Source organism: Pezoporus occidentalis, unplaced genomic scaffold (assembly GCF_034315485.1).
Source record: "Pezoporus occidentalis ecotype Australia unplaced genomic scaffold, CSIRO_AGI_Poc_V1 ctg4, whole genome shotgun sequence".
Lineage (NCBI taxonomy): Eukaryota > Metazoa > Chordata > Aves > Psittaciformes > Psittacidae > Pezoporus > Pezoporus occidentalis.
The window spans coordinates 4,525,103-4,545,965 of NW_026915724.1; the positions used below are offsets into that span (position 1 = coordinate 4,525,103).

Here is a 20,863-nt window from a genome sequence, read left to right on the forward strand (position 1 = left end):
TGGTCAGTGACATTTACCAAGCTCCTTGCAGTTAAATAAGCCTGGTGTTTTAGGCTAACACTTACTTTAACTAGGCCACTCAATGAGGGAGAAGACAAATTCTGTATCTAGCACAGAATTTAGATACAAATTCTGTATCTAACACATCACAAAGTTCAACGCATAAAACAACTGAAGAGGGTCTTTGAGCATCAAAACCAAGGGGAGGGCTGGCACGTGACAAATTGAGGTGTGAAATACATGAGGTGGACTTCATCAGGAAAGGTGCTGGTAGGGTGGTAACTGTACATAAAACCTTTTCACTTAAGCTGCTTAAAATTAGTTGGGGATTCAAGCCAACATGAGCCCTATGTTACATGCCTAGGCCTTGGATTACACCACACTCCCTCCATTATTTACTGGCCATTTCTGACATACCCCAACTGGTACGCCAGAAACTAAGGGGTAGGATTGCGCGCAATGTGGCACTTGTTGTCTGAGAATTAACATGCTAAACCCGCAAAGAAGCGAAGCACAACACAAAGTTGCAGTACTACAGCTCTCAGTAAGCATCCCCAGCCTGCTGTCATCACAGACAGGCCCTTGCCTTGCAGGCAGACTGCCTTGAAGGCAGCATTTTAGTGAAAATAAAGACATTTTTACAAATTGTTTTGGTTTCATTATTTGTTTTCCCTGTTGGTCAAGTTTTGGCTTCTGCGTGGGAATTCCTAACCCAGAGCAAAGTCACAGCCTTACCCTTTATCTTGGTGTTTCTGTTCACTGAACATCTAAAATCTTGCTTGTAGCTACAAGTCCTTCTTGCTAAAGCTCCATGCTTTTATTCAATGCTTTTTCCATATGTACTTTTTCTGCTTCTTTGAAGGCAGCCTCAATGTTCTAGTTTGTTCATGAGTAAATATAAGCAAATAAGAAAAATCTGCTTTCACACTTTTAGTAATAAAATAATTTATTAACTCTTAAATCAGAACCATAAATTAAATATATGCAACACTATCTGTATTTCCAGCACATAACAGGTTAGGGAATAAGATACATTGCTAATAGTCCATGAAACAGTTGAGCTTTCATGCAGGTCAGCACTCCCGACTGTATGAAAAGCAAGTGCCTTTCTCCGAGTTACTTACTGTTTTGGTGAAAGCTTAAAATGCACCTCAGCTGTTGGGTTACTCTATTTCCAAACTGGTTTAGAGTTTGACTATAAACAAAGCTAAAAATTCACTTTGATTTAATATTAAATTCACACACACAAACACACAGTTTCTTGTGGTAAGTCCAGCTCTGAGGCTGAAACTCATTTAAAAAGTGCAAAACCACTAAACTATTCCTCCACACAGCATACAATACAAAACATCCCTGCCCTCCATCTCCACTGCACTGCAGCTTCTGTTACCTTGTTATTGCTATTTAAAATCCTACCTACATCTCCATGCTACATCCCTGGAGGAGGGCTCGGCAGCCCTGGAAAGTGCAGTAGTGCGGCGTGGCCCCTGCCTGCACAAGGCACAGCGGTTCGGGGGCGCTGGGTCAGCCGTGCGCAGTGGACAGCCCCTGCCAGCTCAGCGGTAGCGCGGCCTCAGGTGAAAGCTTTGCTGGGCTCGACTCATCTGCCATGAGCCTCTGGAGCGTCTCTGAAGTTCCTGGTCGCAGCCAGGGCTCTGTTGCAACCGTGTCAACAGAACTAGGCCGCCTGCCAGCGTTGGATGGAGCAGGCTTCAACAGGTCCTCCGCTTCCCCCAGGGAAAGGTTATCACCTGAGAGAGGAGAGCAACATATATGTGTTAAAGGGGACAAAAGCTTGCCACAACATTCTGTAATACTGAACAAGCTTATCTGTCTGCTATGAATGCATAAAAATGCTTTTAAATCACATTCATTTCTACTTGAAACACACTGCTGGTGTTCTGAGGAACTGGGCCCACCTAGAGTAAGCAGCAGACTCCACATCGTTAATGTCAACAGCTCCTCCTCCTGCCACATCAACCTAAGGACAAACCTGGATGGATTTCGTAGAATCACAGAATGGCATGGGTTGGAAGAGACCTTAAGGGTCACCTAGTTCCAACCTCCTGCCGTGAGCAGGGAGATTTGGCAAAAGGTTCTTTCCAAAAGCCTCCTATTGTACGGAGAAGTCAAATGTGTCACTACATACATGCATAGAAAATGCCCATAAAAACAAGGTCATTAATTGTAGTGCTATGGCTAAACACCCTGGTATAGGCAGTCTCTTATGCAGGAGATAACTTGGGAAGAAATATTTTACCACTGGTAAACAGTGCAAATACAAGCAAGTCTGTGCATGATGGTTCAGCACAGCTAATGACCTTAATGCAATGTCATTCTGAAATGCACATGGGACAGGTAAGTCAACGTCTTCCAGCTACAAAACAAAGCACACCAAAAAAACCCCAAAACACCAGAACAGCCTTGCCTTTGAGCTTGGGGTCACTGTCACTCTGAACTCCACTACTACTTGTTACAAATCTGACAGCAATCACACACACTTAATACCTCAAACAGACAGCTTGTAGTGTGGATTATCAAACAACATGACTAGATATTATATGCATAAATACAAAATGATATAAATGTATCATTTCTCTGTGCTCTTCATTCTTTGGATTCATGACACAATTTTTACATATATAAATAAACCAAGACACAATGGAAAACCTCCACACCTATACCAACTGAAAACTGCAGTTTTCTTCTTTAAAGACGAGCCATGTAAAAGGACGTTCTGGTTTGTTGGGGATTTTTTTAAGCTAGGCAGAAAAATGTTTGAAGTCTCTAGATTAGGAAAAAACGCACCAAAATTTTGTAGAAACATTTTAATTTCAGCAGAACGTAACCGAACTGTGTGTTCTTTAGTGCTCAAACATTTCACTTAAGCAATGTGTCAGGTTTTTATTCAGAAAAAAAAAAGACTTTTTAAAATCTGATTTTAAACCAAAGTTTCTCTGAAGCGTCTCATTAAAACATGAAAGTTGATGGTGTAAGCATGGGTAGGAGAGCCCAAGTCCTGCAGAAGCAGCAGCAACCAGGTGTGTAGACAAGGGAAGGACAGAAACTGCACAATCCCACATGCGCTGAGAGTGAAGGCTCAGCTTTCCTCATAGTGCCTAAGGGATGCAAGTTGTAAACCAAAGTACCACATCCTTTTTGTTCTAAAAGAACTTGGCAGTGAACCCCTGAGTTCTGCACTTCATACAGACAATGATCTGATCCTCCTCCAAGCCTTCTCAGTTAAAATCAAACTTCTCTGTAGCACTGAAAGCGTAACTAATTCCCTCTCTCTAGAGCCTGTCATCTCCAGTGCTTGAGCTCGGTGTAAAGCTGGCAGTGAACTTCCTTCCCTCCTAAATCCTGGGTCAGACCAACTCTGCTGTCAGTTGGAACCTGCAGGTGTTAACCCCCCATAACGTATGTAACAACAGCACACAGCAGGAAAAACAGTACCTAAGGAAAATCAATTTTCTCTTTGCTACTTCTTTAAGAGATTATAAACACTAAAAATAAGGCATCTGTTTTGAGACAAACTGCAGACTTTGAGGCCAGAAGGCTGCATTTCCCTGCACTTAACTACTGCTGCCTTCAGAAACAAAGCCATTGGATCTTCCAGCAGTCAGAGGGAAGAACAACTCTTTTGTCAGAGATGAGATCATCACAGGTCATCGTGCACAACACTATAGCACAACTCACTTGGTACTGCTTTCAGACAGCACAACAGATAGCTGCAGTACAGAACTTGCTTCATCACAATTTCAACACTTTGTACACTCCATAAAAAAACAACCTGTTCCTAATTGGGCTACATATAAAGAATTTTCTTTGGAGTTGCCACTTGAGAATTCACTGTTTGTACTTGGAGGCTGGGGATAAGTAGCCTTCTTTCCTTCACATGAAATACTGATTTGGAAATTGAGTGATGTCTGGATTCCCACTAACCACTGACAGCAGCACACCCTACCCATAAATGAGAACAAACTCCTTCAGTGCCCTGGACTGGATATTGGTGTTTGTTTGTCTTCTGTCAACCTGCTCTTACCAGGAATCAGTACTGCTGCCCTGCTGTAGATCATCTCCGCTCCAGCATTCTTTTACTTAGAGGCACAGAGGAATTCCTAAGTCTCAAGGAATTTAGGCAACTTCATATACATGTGGGTCTCAACCACATACATACTTAACATGCTCAAAGCTGTGAGAAGTCTCTCTTCTGCAGCTGAGCCTGCTCTTGTTTACGCACTTAGGAACATGCATACATTGCCCACTACAAAAAATAGCTGCTGTCTTGCAGAAACGTCATCACCCAAACACTCACCAAGTCTACATTGATGGGAATGTTTTTTGGATGGGTGAAAACAAGAGAAGGAGGCCTGGCTCCAATATGCACTGGTTTTCCAAGTAAGAAAACAATTCTGGGTGGCTTTAGGATTCCCACATCAGTCCCATAAAGGAAAGTGAACTGCTATGAACAGAGGCTCCCTGCCGTGCCAACAGGATCACCTCTTATAATTTATCAAAGCCTGTCAATTGCCTTATCCCACTGGTTTAAAAGGAACATAACCAGAGCTCCTTAACTATATATCTGGCAGAGTTGTTTTCCCCCCCAGCAGCATCTCTGATAGCAGAGGAGAAATAACAGTCCTAGCTGTTAGGAAAGCAAGAGGATGCCACGAGGGTTCTGTCAAACAGCAAGGGAAAAGGAATAACCCCACTTTGCTTCATTCATTATTTCTGTAATGTCACTGAGTATGAGGAGGGAACAGGAGGCAGGCAGCAGTGCAGCCCTGGCAACCACAGCTGAGCAAAAGAATCTCCTGTTACATTTCCAAGAGGCACATACACTAAGGATGAATGATGGTTCCCATGTGATCCAAGAACAAGCTACATAGAGACTTACAAATATCTATATATACACATACACACACAAAAACTAGATAGATATAGATATATATATATAAAGGCTGTAGCTCTGGGGACCATAACAAACAGAAGCATTTGTTTAGGTTAAAAAAGAAATGAACATGAATGGGGTTTTTCAGTGACTTAAAAATCACAGTGAGATGGTTAAAACAAACTATTGAGAAGAGGATGAAGTGCTCGTAAAAGTACCCATGGCAACAGAAACACTGTCAGCATCTGTACTCTCATTAAGTTTATAAAAAGGATACTGATACTGTAATTGCCTAGACAGCATAGCAACCACCTCCTAAAAAAAAGGGGAGATTTCAGACACACATGAAAAACTCATTAGCACAAAGCTTATCAATGCTGTCACGATCCATGTGAGAAACTGAAGGCCACTAATGGATGCCATAATTGGTACCTCATACCCAAAATGGATCTACATCAGGCAGTCAGCCAACGGAGAAGCCCTGCATTAACTCCTCAAGTTTGATGTTTATATGGTTACAAGACTTACATAATAAATTCAAGTGCAGGTATAGTGAAAGAGGCATCAATAAACCTCAAATACTGAATGATCATTTATGTTAACAAACCTATAGAAAATTCAAATTAACTAGAAATTTAAGTGCTTTTTATAGACAATTTTATGGCCTATCTTCATGCTGGTTGGACCACAGATATCTGATTCCTAGGAATGCCAATAAACTCACACAGGCACCCCATCAACATTCATCAGTTTGGAGTTTCATTTCTTTTCACTAACATTTCAGTTACACAGCCGGAGAGATACTTCTTACTGCTAGCAGTGACACATCACAGTATTAAAAGTGGTACAGACAGGACAAGTATGAGTGGCTGATCAGATAGGAATTAGAGCATCTTTTCCTACTACCCTTCTCTAAACTTAAAGCTGTTTTGAAGTTTGCTGGTGAACCTCGTGCACCAACTACAGAGCTCTGTAAATAACTCCTGTTTGAGCTAGTTGCTTCAACTACAAGCAGTTTCTTAAGATTCGTTCCTTTAATTATTGTCATTACTTAGTATTCACTGCATCACCTCTACCACAAAGGGCATACCTAAGCACGCAGATTTCTGCTGGAGCTCAGTCAGTCTGTGCAAACGTTCTTCATTCTTGCCTTTCAACTGATCAATATCAAGGCTGAAGCTTGAGTGCAAAGAAGAGCTGTCAGGCTGCAGCAATGGTGTCTGACCCCATGGAACACCCTCCTACAGAAAATCCCAAAACACACAAATCCATCAGTTAAACGGTATCCTTTTAAAAAGGGCAAATAGCTATACATGTACACTTATCCATACCCATCGATGCATCCATATCATCTAGCCACTAAGGAACCACAGAAACTGACATTAGATCTGTGGTCCACCTTCACGTTTAGGTTAATCCAGTTACCATACATACAGCACACTCCAAAGCTTTCTGCTTCATTCGTCTCCTCTCCCTTGCAGAAGGTCGAAGCTGCGGTGATGAATTAACTTCTTCTAAGGCTGGAAATGTTTCCCCGTTAGCACCTGGAAAAACAGGTGAAATCATTTTCAAAGCAATCAAAATATTTGGCAGTGTTCAAACCTGTTTATGTTCTGAAATGAGCCAATATATTGTACTTGATTTAATCACAGGAATCAAAGGAATTTATTCATTAGGACATCTTGCATAAAGCCAGTGATAATCCAGATGCAGACAAAAGAACAAGGTACCACAACAGCAGCAAGGGATGAACTTCAAGGAATATCTTGAGATATGTATTGAGACCTCTCTCTCATGTAGAGGATAAAGCATTTCACATCCTGCAGATCCACCACCTATCACCATACCTTCTTTATACCTAGACCTTTAAAGCAGATGAGTACTTGAATGTAGTGAAAGAGAGAACACTGGGTAAATGGGAGGCATAGTAGTCATGGAATAAATCATGTATGTAAATATATGGATGTTCTATGATAACATAATTGGTGCCTTAATCATATATCCTTAGTTGTATCTTAGTCTTTTCATGTAATAAGTGTTAGAATCTGTTCATATAAAAATAAGTAAGTAAATAAATTTTTTTATCATACCTGTACCACATTACAGTGGCAGATTTTCATCTAGTTTTAATAATATAAATGAACCCTAAGGTGACATCTCTGCTTCACACTTCTTTTGTCTATTTCCCCTTCCTTTGCCGATTCTGACAATAACTTCAAATAGAAAGTGTTTCAAACAGATACTTTTTTTCATTCCAGGACCCGTATCCACTGCTTGGGGCTGGTTTATGCCTTTGCCGCTGCTTGGTGCGGACAGTGGGCTCCATTTTCTAGTTCAGTCTCTCCAGTTCAGGCTCACAGAACAGAGCCTCCCAGAGAAAGAAAGGTCTCTGGCTAACAAAACCAGTACAGAATCCATTACCACCAATTACTCTTTGACAACAGTCATGTTTTGGAAAGGCTCTTAGGGGAGTATGACACATTAATTTTAAAAAAGATAAATGTGTGTAAATATACACACACAGAGAGTACTGAACAATTCTGCAGCATTTGCCTGAAAAGACGTGTTGTGACATTAAAAATAAACCACAACTGTGGAAAGAATGGGATTTTCCACTTCCTAGCGAGTTGAAAATACATTCTCATGAAATATTTTATATCATTGACAAGTTTCAAAGATCTTAAAACTAATTTTTTTAAGTAACAATTATTGCTGTTGAAAATTGAGAAGCTCAGAGACACAGACAGCTATTTCAAAAAAAAAATCCCTTCACGTTACAAGTTGGGTTTTCCCTAGAAAAGAAAATTTTATTCCCCTCTCCCCTTTTCACTCCCCCAGTTTCACCAAAGGTATTGATGCTCTCGTCACAATGGCTCAAGTAAAAACAAATCAAAGCATAATTTTGAAATGATATATGGCTAACAACCCACTTATCAGAATTTTAGTTACAAGATCAGTTGAGCTTCATTATATTCCAAATATTGCTGTTATTCAGAATACAAAAAGTTGTTAAATCATGTGAATTTATCCCAACAGAAACAAAGTACAAGCTAAAGAAGAATTTATTTGTACCTGTAGTGTTTCATTAGTGTGAGATGCTACATGTTCCGTATCTATCATTCAGATGCTGCTACACAGACATGCCTCCAAATCACTGCATTAACACTAATAAATTCTAGGGTTTCAAGTGAGGCAAATAAAGAGGAAAAGAAATAGATAAATCTCTTTACTCAGAACTGCCTCAAATATCTGAGCCCTAGGACATGAAGACAAATCAATTTGTAATGCTAACATCTATTACAAAATGGAGTTAGATTTTAAACCCATGTCCAAAAAAAAACCCAAAGAAAAACAACCACAGAGGGCAGTGTTTTGCTCTTCTTATGAAACTAAAACATTGTTAAAATACACCACAAACACTTCACAAGAGACCTCAGACAGTGTGAGCAGCACAATTCACAGAGAAGGCAGCCCACAGATAAATGACAGTTTTCCTTTTTCATTTCAGGGATGGAAATCACCAGATTCATATTCAGAATTTTAATAACTATTTATAAAGCTTGAACAATGCAAAAGGTGACAATGCTTTAGTGCCTACAGCTCAGTACTGGAGAATATGCTTTTCACCACAGTCATAAATGATCTGCGAAAAAAAGAAAAAGGAAAAAATGGAGGGGATGAATAGTACTGTAAGTTAACTAAGCTGCAAGAATCAGCTGGATGAGCAGAAGAAGGAAATAGGAGGGAGGGTTATAGATATCACAAACCTTGTGAAAGCCATGACTAAAACCAAGGAGCGCCCCATTACACAGGTGGTGCATTCAGAGTAGATTTAAGAGAGTTCACAGAAGGCATAATAAGGAAACTTATCCACGCAAACCACTGATGGTAAACAATCAGAGGGATTCAGAAATGCCAATTCCAGTTCTTGAAAGGCAACCTATCTTAACAATGGTTTTACTAAATGCAAACACACAGCGTTTGACCAAGCAAGCCTCTGAGTTACAAATCACTGGAGGCTGGGAGAGTACTCTGCAGTGTTGCTGCATGTCTGCCCACCCAGCACATTCTCCCCATGTGCTTATTCTGGCAATAGTGCCTATTTCATCCTGTTAGATAACAGGATATATTCTAGACTGACGGACTCTCCTAAAGTATCTTTTCATCATTTGGGCTGTAACTAATGCACAGTATTGCCTAACCTCAAGGAGAATGAATGCATTGCAGACTACAGAGAGTATCAAATGCACTGAACAAACCTTAAAGCCCCGTCCTGTGCCCTTCCTAATACTGTACTCAAAGACCTGCATGCTAGCAGAGTAAGATGGAATACACTTCAAACGAAACATTCTGCTTTTAAACCAAATCCAGAGATAACAATCATTGGTACATAGAAATATACCTAGTTTTATTAAAAAGCACTTGAAGAAATCTACTGCATCTCCCCTACAGCAAAGAATAAAACCTTGTAAGATGATTTCTCATAGATGACCAATGCCTACTAATGGAAAATAACTCATGGAGGCTTGAGCTGGTTGGGGCTTTTTTTTTTTTAAGAGAAGATAAATTCTAGCTTTATTATTTCTAGTGACTGGAAACAATCATATCTGAAACAGCACTTCCACATGCATGCATATAAAGGTTGAATTAAGAGACATAAGACAGTGTGAGACACATTGCTCTATACAAAACTCTTAAGAAAACTAAAAATCACCTACTTCAGTTGATTAGAATGAATCACTTATGCCCATATAATAAGACTTAAAATTGAGCATGCTTGTAAAACAAAAGAATAAAGATGAAAAGAATCACTGGCTGCCCAGCACTTTTATATTTCACTATAGACAGCTCATACTTGCAAACTGTGATTGCTAATAAATTATTTTCTTTGCTGCAGAATAATAGGACAGCATTGCATATTCTACCATTGTAACCACTGCTACACATTTGCTGAACAAATATTAGCTTTTCCTCATGCAAAGCTGGAAAGGTGTCAAAAAAGCTCCTTGAGAAGACTAATATCCCAGTCAGAGCCCAATGAGCATGTAAAGGTGTTTTCTCATTAAAAGATGTGAAGCTGTATAAAGCAAGCAAGCAGCATCATTAATTTTAGGTGTGACCTACACAAATTTAATGCAGTACACTTCCATCAAGATCTGCATTTTAATTTGGAGGCATAATTTTCTAATACTTCAAAACAATCATCATAGCTACACCCCTTGCAACTTTTAAAACAGTAACAATCATTTTAAAGACAGGTCATTAGGTTAAAGGGCATGTCTGTACACTTGTAACATGGTTAAGGGGAGATATGAACTCACCAATAAAAGCGCTATCCGACTCCAACAGTGAATTTTTGAAGAATCCATCAGATTCATTCCTGAACTACAAAAGTGAGACAGGAGACATGCAAATTCAGATGCCTCAATATATTTCTGGGCCAACTTATAATTAATAGAAATTAATTGCCAAACTCCTGCAAAATCAATACCAGCTCTACTGTCTTCTGTACTATTCTTTATTTTACGGCTACAAGATACCTATACATTTTTAAATAACTCATGTTCTCTTTAAACATTAGGGATTTTTTATTCTTCTGTTGTAATCCCATTTGCTGAATGTGCTTACATACGGCAACTGTAGTGGTGATTAGTGTAACACAGTAATTTCCATCAAGAAACATACCCTTGTAACTCTGCTTGAGTTTCAGAACAGTCGGCACTAGAAGTGAGTTTTGCACCTAAGGTTTGTATGATGTATTGAACAAATAAAGAATGATTCCATGTTTCACTTAGCCTACCACATGCAATCTTTGATATCAAAGCATTAAAACAACAAATTTCTTCTCAGTCGTAACAAGCACTAAGAGTAATACTTCTAGTTCACTGCATAATTGCAACCATTTGTTACAGAAATTCTACTATGGAATAATTTATGTTGAAAACCACTCTGAAATCAAAGCAGTAGAAACCATCAGAGGAAACAGAACAAGAGAAAACAAATTCTTCACTGAAAAGCACTGCTCTGAAGAAGAATTTCAGGCAGTAAATTACAACTTTAAAATACATAAAGGTGGGTTTTTTTTATTTTAATAAGAAAATATTTAATTCCTGTGTGGAGTTAGTATTATCCTTGAGGCTAATGGCTTTCCCCTTGTACAGTCTTCCATTTTATATGCTTCCACATTCCCCTAAGACACAACTGGTTATTTTGCAGTTCAGGTTAGTGTAGAATTCCAATTAGACAGCACGTTCTTTCACTCTTCTCACCAAGTCAGAAAATAAAAATCCCATTTGAGATAACAAATAATTATTGGCTATGTGCATTATTTAAGCCACCTGAATTCAGAGCAACAGCTTCTGGGTTGGCTTTTTCTATTAATTCCCACGACCAGCAGCAATCTAACATCACATGAAAATAAAGTAAGTACTAGTGAATAAAAAGAAGGGAGTTTAAAGAATCAGACTGTCTCTATATACAAAGATAAACAATGTGTATGTCAAATTTAAAGAAGCTGTTACTCATTGTATTGACAAGCAAGAGAAGTAAATAAGCTTGCTGTCTTTTTAAGTGCAGTTCCTTTCACCAAATCTGTGAAAGACATAGTATGTATCTCTTGTACTTGAAAAAGACAAAGCAATATAACAAAAAGCTGTTTAATTCTTACCAGTCTCATGGTTTGTGGGTTGCCACCAGAAGCAGAATCATCTTGATCAACAAAAGGCACAGAGACAAGGGACAAAACGATAAAAGTATTAAAAGTATATTAGAAGTTTTATCAACATATTATTACAAAAATGAAGATCACTACACATTACTACTTTAAATTACACACATTGCAACAAGCATTTTTAAAACATTTTGAATGCTATGTTTATTCCAGTTTTCTTATGGTAATTTATGTAGAATCACAGAAATCAAACAGAACTCAGTAGTACACTATTTCGAAGAACTCTGAGCATGTGCGAGCCCTTCTTAAGGCTGGATTCATCAGTCTCTCCCAAAAAGCAAACATACTTTTCGCACTAGAACTATACTGTTCATCACTAACAAAAATCAGTGCTTCTCAACTGGTTCAAGAACTGACTTGCTATCCAGAAAAAGGAAGCATAACTGGTTTTGTGGCTACCAAAACCCAGTATTTTTAAGAAGATATAATCACACTTCACTAAATGCTAAAATCACACTAAGTTGTGCTGAATTCTGAAAAGCTGCCTACACTGCAACAGTCAGAACTAATTTTGTGCTGTGTTTACAACAACATTGTCAACACTTGCTATGGAAAGGTCATGTCCAAGTGTTGACTGAGTAATGTAAAAAATATCAACTTCTGGGAAAGCAGCATGGTTTAAGCCATCAAAGCAACACAAGAGGGCACAAAAGGTTGCTGTGTGAATGCTCCATTTTTCTCTTTTACCCTCTTCTGTTTTGTCTGTTGATACCTTAAGATCTATATTATTTTAATTGCTGCATCTTAAACAATACCCAGTCCCACAGCTAACAAGAAATGTTTTTTCATCATGCTCTGCATACCACTGAATCCTAATGCAACTGGCATGTGGTACTGAGAAAACACACCAGGTTAAGTAATTTCAGATGAAAAAGCATTTAAACAGAAACTCATTTTCCAAAGTGTACCAAAGAACTCAGAATGGATGGCCTTCTTACTATAATAAAGATCATCCTCTCTTCCCTATCATAAGTGTTTTGGTTTTCTTGCCATCATCTTCACATATTAAATTTTATATGTCCCATTTTTATTACATGAAAAACATTTGTGAATTGAATGTTTTTAAAAAAAAGCAGAAGTTAATGGTATTCAACATCCCTGTGGTTGCTAGTGCTAAACTGTTACACTTTAAACTCATCTGAACTTCACAGCTAGGACACACGAAAAAGAAAAACAATAATGGAGAGAAATTGCTCTTATTTATATGTAGAAAACCAAACCAATACTGTATCAAATTTCAAAAATTAGAGAGCCAAAACCAAATTTTTTTTCCATAATTAGGGACCACCTGAGCCATGTATTTCCTAACTCCACTTTGGTTTTTTTTATTTTTACTGGTCTATCAAAAGCTACACTGAGTGAGTCAGGAGTCTTATTTATATGAAGCTAAATATTACAACAGTTTTGCATTTAAAACTCATGGATACTCAAAAAATATTTATTCTATTGTCTAGATATCTGCTTGCCAGGAATAGGCATGTTTGTATATATAAACCGTTGTATTTACATCAACAGAACTCAATACTACTGATGCTTTCCCCTAGGTGGGACATCTCAACAAGCAATTTGACTAGCAAGAAGGATGCTGTGTCACAATAAACTGTTAGGTGAAATCAGTTCCCTTGATTTCTGCCAGGGAAATAATGTGAAATAATCGGAGCAGAAGACTGCAGAAAGCCCCAGGAGTGATTTTATGCTCAACATGCTGAGCACACCATGTTTGCAGCTTTCAAAGAGAGCTTCAACTAGCAGGCAAGCATTTCAAAGGGGAAAGTACTTTCTAAGGATAAAAACCTCACCTCTGGAGAGCAGAGAGAATTATCCTGAAAGTTAATCTAACAATGACCCCATGCATGCTGGATATATACAAGGAACCAAAACTGAAGTTACTCTTCTTACTTGGTTTAAGTGTTCAAATAAAATAGTTAGTAAGATAGTTTTTATTTCTTCCATCTCTGTCTAGCAAACTTCTGTAGCTGACCCTCTGTCTAACATCAAACACCATAGCACAGAGGCTGTCACTCCTCCTGAACTGACTAACCGGCCCATTCCCGATATCCTACTCAAGCACAGTCAAGCATAGCCCAGCACTGCAGTGCAACGGTATCAGACCTGCTCCTGTGTCTTTCTCTCCTATCCCCCAAAATAATAATAACCCAGAAGTCTGCAAAATAACTGCCTTATTTATAAGGACACAGCAAGCATTTAAAAAACTTTGGACATTTAAAAAAATCATTAGTTCCTCAGGTTGTTTCTCCACTAATAGTGCACAGATTTCTTTACATAAAAAGAAAAAAGAAAAGAAAGAAAAAACATAACAGACAGAACAGTGTATAAAGCATACAAAGTACAGAACACTTCAGCTTGGGGAAAAAAGGTAAGCCTTTGCCATTACAGCCTATAATACTATATTTCACCTACAGTACGAGAATACATACTGCTTTAACTCATCTTCGTTTCTGCCTTAAATCAGACAATAAAACTACTCATATATTTCCAGTGAGAGGAAGATGGTGAACTTGTCTCCAAGGAAAATAAACTTGAAATAGTCATACATAGCAACTAATTAATTCTCTTGCTCAGTACACAATGACAGACCATAAAGTTAAATGATGTTATAAAGCAGTAAGAGAAAGAGAGGAAAAACTGCTCAAGGATCCTCTACAAGCGTCAGTGGAAAATCTTTTTCAAAATCAGCTGCTTCTCTACCAACTAATCTAAACTGTTCTAGGAAATGCCTCTTCAGGCTGTCGCTATATAAGCCTGCATTATTTATTCAGCACACATCTAAAATGATTTCTTACCCTTAAAAATCAATGAAAAGGCAAATTTGCTTTCTAAATGATGGAAGTTCTGCTCCAGACAACATAAATTAAACCCTTCTTAAATTGGCCTGTTGAAAAATATTCTAATGGTGGCAAATCAAAATCAACCCCCAGAACTCAGCTGAAGCTAGTGAATTGTTTTTCATCATTTCAGTTAATCTCACAAAGGGGAAGACTGAACACAACCCTACACACTCATTTAGACATCAAAGGATATTCCAGAGCTTGCAATTAACACAGGAAATGGTACTGATACACTTACTTGAAACTGCGATGCTGTTATCCATAAGCAATATTGCACACAGTCTGAACACGTTTGTCCAAGATGGATGAGAGTTACACTCAACAGGCTACTAAACCAAACATTCTGCAAGTAACTTATCACCCTTCACATGTTGGTACCAATTTTGTTAATATTACTCACCTATGGATCTACCAACAGGTAACACAAACAAGCCTCAAAGCACAACCAGTGATAAGAGGAGGCATGCAGTTTTTCTAAAGCCTTATGGAAAGGTGTAACTATTTTTTCTTTCAGATATGTTTGGGTATTTTTATGCCAAACTTTCACCTCATCTCTAAGGATTAAAAAAATCTAGAGCAACCTGAAATTGTACTGGGTGTCTGTGGCAAGGGAAGGGCTGCAGGAAAATACCAGGGGCTGCCCCTTGCTGGGCACACCCCATACAACAACAGACCCACTGCAGGACATGGCTGAGCCCATCAGTCAAGCTTGTTGTGCCTCTGTGAAAACGTATTTAAGAAAGGGAAAAAACAAAGCATGGCAGCGAGGAGTAAAGACAAAAGCATGTGAGCAGCAGACCAACAGACAGCACATTCACTGTAGAAGGAGGTGGAAGAGGTGCTCCAAGCACTGGAGCATAGATTCCCAGTGAGCCCCTGGAGGAGACCATGGTGGAGCAGGCAGAAAGGAGCAAGACAGGAACAGAGAGAAACTCCTTATGTACTGACTGCAGCTACCCACTCCCAATGGCCTGACACCACTCACTGCATCAAGGTACCAGTGTGGTACCAAGGAAGGAGAGCAGGGCAATTAGGAGTGAAAGAGTGAAGCTGAGCACAAGGAAGGGGGCAGAAAACGTGTGAGTTTGCTTTTTGTCTTCTTATTTGTGCTACTCAAAATCGTTAGTTAAATATTTATTTAATTTTATGAGAATTAGGTTAATTTTCCCCCAAGTTGAGTCTGTTTTGGCTGCAACAGCAAATAGCAAGCAACCTCCCTGTCTGTACCTTGGCCAACAAACTTTATTCTCCCTCCTTCCCCTACTATACTGCCAAGGAGTACAAGTGAGGGAATGTGGGCAGGGGAGCAGCTGAGTTTAGCTAAACCACCACAGAAATGAAGTTACTGTCTCTTCAGAAACTTAGTTAACACAGTCTGAATTAGAGAGAAAAACACTTCTCTGCGGAATTCGGATCTTGCAAAACTGAGTCCACTAGTACAAGTGCAACTGTAACTTTTGGAAAGATTGAAGAAAGACATGCTATTTTTAAGCACTAGTTAAATTACCTTCAGGGAACCAAAGAGAAAACAGCCACAGTAATTAAAAAACAAGATGAGACAAAAACAAAAAACAGCAATTTCTTTTGTGCTTTACATTATGACAGCATTTCAGCATCCAGTGTTTTACTGTTTTATACCACAGTGCTGACACTGAACTTGAAAGAAGTACAGCTGGTGGCTTTTAATTCTTATCAAATACAAAACAAATAAACAAAAATCATTATCTCAGATCTTTCATTCCTTACATTCTGTTTCTCTCCTTGTTCTCATTCTGTCAAGTTTCTTTTGCTGCTCCCTCAACAGTGCCTGCTGTTGAATCTCTAGAGTCTGGTCATCTTTTGGAGAATCAGGATACATGTGCCTCAAGGCCATTCGTGTCTCAGAATCTAGAGCAAAGACATGAAATTTAAATTCTTCCCTAAGCCAACTTTTCCTAAAAAACATTTTTAAAGAGCTAGCGACAGATACAAGGTAATAAAAAAACATTAAAAATAATGGTGACATTGCCCAAGAGGATAAGCCACTTTTGTAATGATTTTCTGGTAAAGGAGGAACAGAAAGTTACACAGAATCATAATTTGTTGGTGGGCAAAAAAAAACATAAATCTAATTCACTCTACTTTCAGTAACATCATAGTATCAAATGCATAAGAGCCTTAAGAAATGCATAAGAAGCCTAAGAAATTCAAGCAGCAAGGACTAGAAGCTAGGTGAGTACTCTGAGTGATAACTCGGCATCACAATGTGTATTGTGTGCAATTGCAGAAACAGCCACACAGAAAGACATATACCTATATACATACACCTGGGTCAGAGCAATCCCAGGCACAGCTACAGGTTGGGCGAAGAAGAGATTCAGAGCAGCCCTGTGGAGAAGGACTTGGAGGTGCTGGTCAATGAGAAAATGAACATGAGCCAGCAGTGTGCACTTGCACCCCAGAAAACCAACCATATCCCAGGCTGCATCAAAAGGAGCGTGATCAGCAGGTCAAAGGAGGTGATCCTGCCCCTTTACTCTGCTCTCGTGAGACCTCACCTGGAGTATTGTGCGCAGTTCTGGTGTCCTCAACATAAAAGGACATGGAACTGTTGGAACAAGTCCAGAGGAGGACCACGAGGATGATCACGGGACTGGAGCACCTCCCGTATGAAGATAGACTGAGAAAGTTGGGGCTGTTCAGCCTGGAGAAGAGAAGGCTGCAGGGAGACCTCAGAGCAGCCTTCCAGTATCTGAAGGGGGCCTCTAGGGATGCTGGGGAGGGACTCTTCATTAGGGACTGTAGTGATAGGACAAGGGGTAATGGGTTAAAAGTTAAACAAGGGAAGTTTAGATTGGCTATAAGGAGGAAATTCTTTCCTGTTAGGGAGGTGAGGCACTGGAATAGGATGCCCAGGGATGCTGTGAATACTCCATCCCTGGCAGTGTTCAAGACCAGGTTGGACAAGGCTTTGGGTGATATGGTTTAGTGTGAGGTGTCCCTGCCCATGGCAGGGAGATTGGAACTTGATGACCTTAAGGTACTTTCCAACCCTAACTATTCTATGATTCTATATACAAAATGCTGTCTACAAGTATGTTGAATCTGGGCAGTAACTGTGAAAAGCCTGACTTTTATTTCTGTCTCTAAACCCTGGGTGGCATGCAAGAGGATGGATGCTTCACTACTTTTCTTCATCAATAACAAGAAGATCTACCTGCCTTTGTGTTTAAGTTCATTAAATTCCCGGATATTCTGTATATTGACAGGATCTCGTGCCTCCTTTGAGGAAAGTCGCCTTACTGGAGCCTGCAGACGAAGCCTGGCCATCTCAAATATGTCCTTTTGATTCTTCTCTCTCCTCCCGCTTGAAAAGTTTCTAAACCAAGAAGAATAAAAGTAAACTCTGTAATATTAGTAAGTTGGATGGAAATACAATATTGATAAAGCTCCTTTTATCTTATTTTTATCTAAATTTATCTAAATTATCTTTTATCTAAATAAAGCTATCAAAACAAGAATATAAATTTGAAAGTAATGACACTGCATATTGCATTAGGGATAACTTAAAAAAACACTCATTTATAGAGTGGAACCAAGACTGAAGATCTGATTAATCTTCACCAACTAATTGGCATGATTAACTGATATATTTTGAAAGTAAGTAAGCCAATTTTTTTAATTGAAAAGTGCATGATTTTCAATAAAAAAGAAAGTACTTCCAACAGCAATATGCTATTCATGAGCATATTCATCAGCACTGGTACTGCAGTTTACAGATACAAATTACACACTAGGAAAAAAGGTAATGAGAGAAAATTCTGCCACAGACATCTATTCTGGACCACTCTCTAAGACAGGGTTATTGCAACTTTCTACCTTACCAGTACAACCATTCTTATCCTAAGCTTTACCAAAATTCTTCAAAAAACAAACATATACATTAGAAAAAATGAAGAAAAGTTCATATACAAGTTCTATCTTTATATTCCATTTCACTCATGTATATTAGCCAGTTAATAATAACTACTAATACACAGTAGCCTTGAGTTGCTATGCAAAATCTAACTTTTAAAACTGAAGATGAAATTCTCACCGTTTAATTGGTACATCATCATCACTGGCCACATTTAGCAACTGTTCCTGCAGCCGCCTCTCCTCGCTACGAAGCTGTTTTCTCATCTCTGATAACTCATTTATCATATTCTTTCTGTCCTCTGGAATTTAACACAAGCAATTTAAAAATAAAGAGTGTCAGAGAGACTCTTCTGCCCATCCCATAAATGGAAGGTGAAAGAAAAAAAAAAAAAGGCGAGATAATGAACTGTTAATTCAAAAAAGGATTATACAAGCACAAGAATCACAGCGTTTGATACACTAGAAGTTAGGTCACAGCTAGTATTTTGACACTGCACAAGGACCAGATCCCCTGAACAGCAGAAAGCATCCAAACTTCAATGGAAATGTTTCACTGGATTTAAAAAAGGAAAATTAAATACCAGCAACTGGGTGCTGCCAGTAAATAGCCTTATTTTTAAATCAGCAAATCCACACAGTCCTCAGAGTTCCAGAGGCAGACGAGAGGAATAAAGGTGGTATCAGCAAGCACACAACCTCATTTCTGTTTTCTGACTCAAAAGTGGGATACTTGTCTGCTAAGTGCAGACTCTCTTAAGTGTTCAAGAGTTCTAATTTCAACACTTATTTTTAGTACATGTTTATGTTGACTTTTTAGATCTACTTTGGGACTAAGCTGTTTTTTTATGGTCAGAACAGCCTCCCTCCACAAGTTAAAACAGTTTCATCAATTCCTTATTTTCCAAATAATGTGCTTAATAATCTGATATTTTACTGGCCTTTTCTGAGTCCAGAAGCCAGAAGAAAAGCATATTTTTCTAGCTTAAATCCTCAAACATAAAATTTAACTCGTATATCTTCATTTCTGTCATGACAGATGATCTGAGTCAATTGATTTCCTAGAGCTGCATTAAGAGCCACTCTGCCCTCCATCGAGTGGAAGAGATGTAATTCCCCAGGATGCACCCTGGTATTGACTGCAGGTGGGTAGCATTTTAGGACAACATTTACTGTTACATTCCATGTGATGCTTCTTTCATACTTGTAAAAAAGAATCAGAAGGAAAATTATTGCCTTTCACCTACATATTGCCAAGATAACTAACATATAAAGAGCAAAGGAGATCCTCCCAGCACATCTGAATTTTAAAACCACCACCGAAAGTGAAAAGGAACAATCAAAGGATTAGGCAGATTAACAAAGGAAAGTAGAATTTAAGAGTTAGGAGCGCAATGCTCTACACATTGTTGGTCTAACCCTTAACACAGCCAATCCAACTCTCCCATTTTGCACACAGCCTTCATCACTGTCTTGACTGAAAGACCAGCACTTCCCATGCAGATTATTTCATTATCAGAATTTTTACCAAAAAAAATATTTCCTGATGAAGACACATAATAAATGCATTTTTATTCTACATTAATACAGCAAACATACTGTACTAATAAACTGATAATATTCAGACAGAGGGAACACATAGAAATGCAAACTTTGTAAGACAGTTCCTTTGCAGGTAAGAAAGAGAACTGTAACTGAGAGCAATTTTGGTGTAATAGGAAGCGAGCTTGCAATAAAGATGATACCTACCAAATGCACGCAACTGATTTCTTCTAGCGGGGACAGGTGGAGAAGGAGCCCTTGGTTTTGGAGGATCCTAGTGATCATAATGAATATGAAATGTTGATATGTCAAAGGAAGAAAATATAGCAGACATAAGAACATTTTATTGTACTTATGTAGTACATTTTAAATTAAGTACATTTTATTTCCTTGTTATAATTTAAATTAACTACCTCTACTTCTGGAAGACAGACTAGTAACTTTACAGGTTGTTAATGCCTAAGGTGTTTTAAAATCTGTGTAACCTAAATTATTATGATAATACCTATAACGGACTATTCAGAGATCTAAGCAAAGCTATACCACGTACTGGAAAGACAGAAATAAGCTGACCTTCCTCCAGAGCATTCATAACATCTAGGGTAAACAACAGTTTTGAGTAAGGCCTAAAGTCTTACTTAAAACATTTTCTGAAGCTTCACTAAAAAGTGAAAATATTTGCCAAATAATCCTTTCCATGGCAAATTCATTTTTCTAAATTTTTACCCAGTTCATACAGTTGGTAAAAAAAAACAACAAAAAAAACAACAAAAAATGCATTCCCAACAAAAAGTCGTAAGTGTAGCCTGAGATTCAAGTATCATAGATGATTACATTGTAACAGCTAGGAATCAACTTCATGCCCGAGCTAAATTTTCTGATTGAACACAGCGAGTTGCCAGATTAGACATAAACTTTCTTATCCTAAAAATTAGGATCATTAGGCTCTGAGTA

General features: G+C 38.5%; 1 protein-coding gene across 13 annotated transcripts in view; it reads right to left on the minus strand.

The window, feature by feature from the left end:
* Nucleotides 1-928: 928 nt before the first annotated feature.
* CSPP1 (centrosome and spindle pole associated protein 1) overlaps nt 929-20,863 on the minus strand; it is a 58,374-nt gene continuing 38,439 nt past the window's right edge. For 12 of the 13 annotated variants that reach the window (XM_062633250.1, XM_062633243.1, XM_062633248.1 and 9 more), the window contains 4 exons: nt 20,117-20,183; nt 18,549-18,669; nt 17,670-17,831; nt 16,223-16,360 (listed from right to left, as the gene is read on the minus strand). In XM_062633250.1, coding sequence (XP_062489234.1) covers nt 16,354-16,360; nt 17,670-17,831; nt 18,549-18,669; nt 20,117-20,183 — 357 coding nt within the window. In that variant the 3' untranslated portion in view covers nt 16,223-16,353. Of the gene's footprint in view, nt 1,752-5,984; nt 6,136-6,328; nt 6,439-10,215; nt 10,280-11,561; nt 11,603-16,219; nt 16,361-17,669; nt 17,832-18,548; nt 18,670-20,116; nt 20,184-20,863 lie in introns of those variants that run through there. The other variant, XM_062633254.1, reaches the window with a different exon arrangement.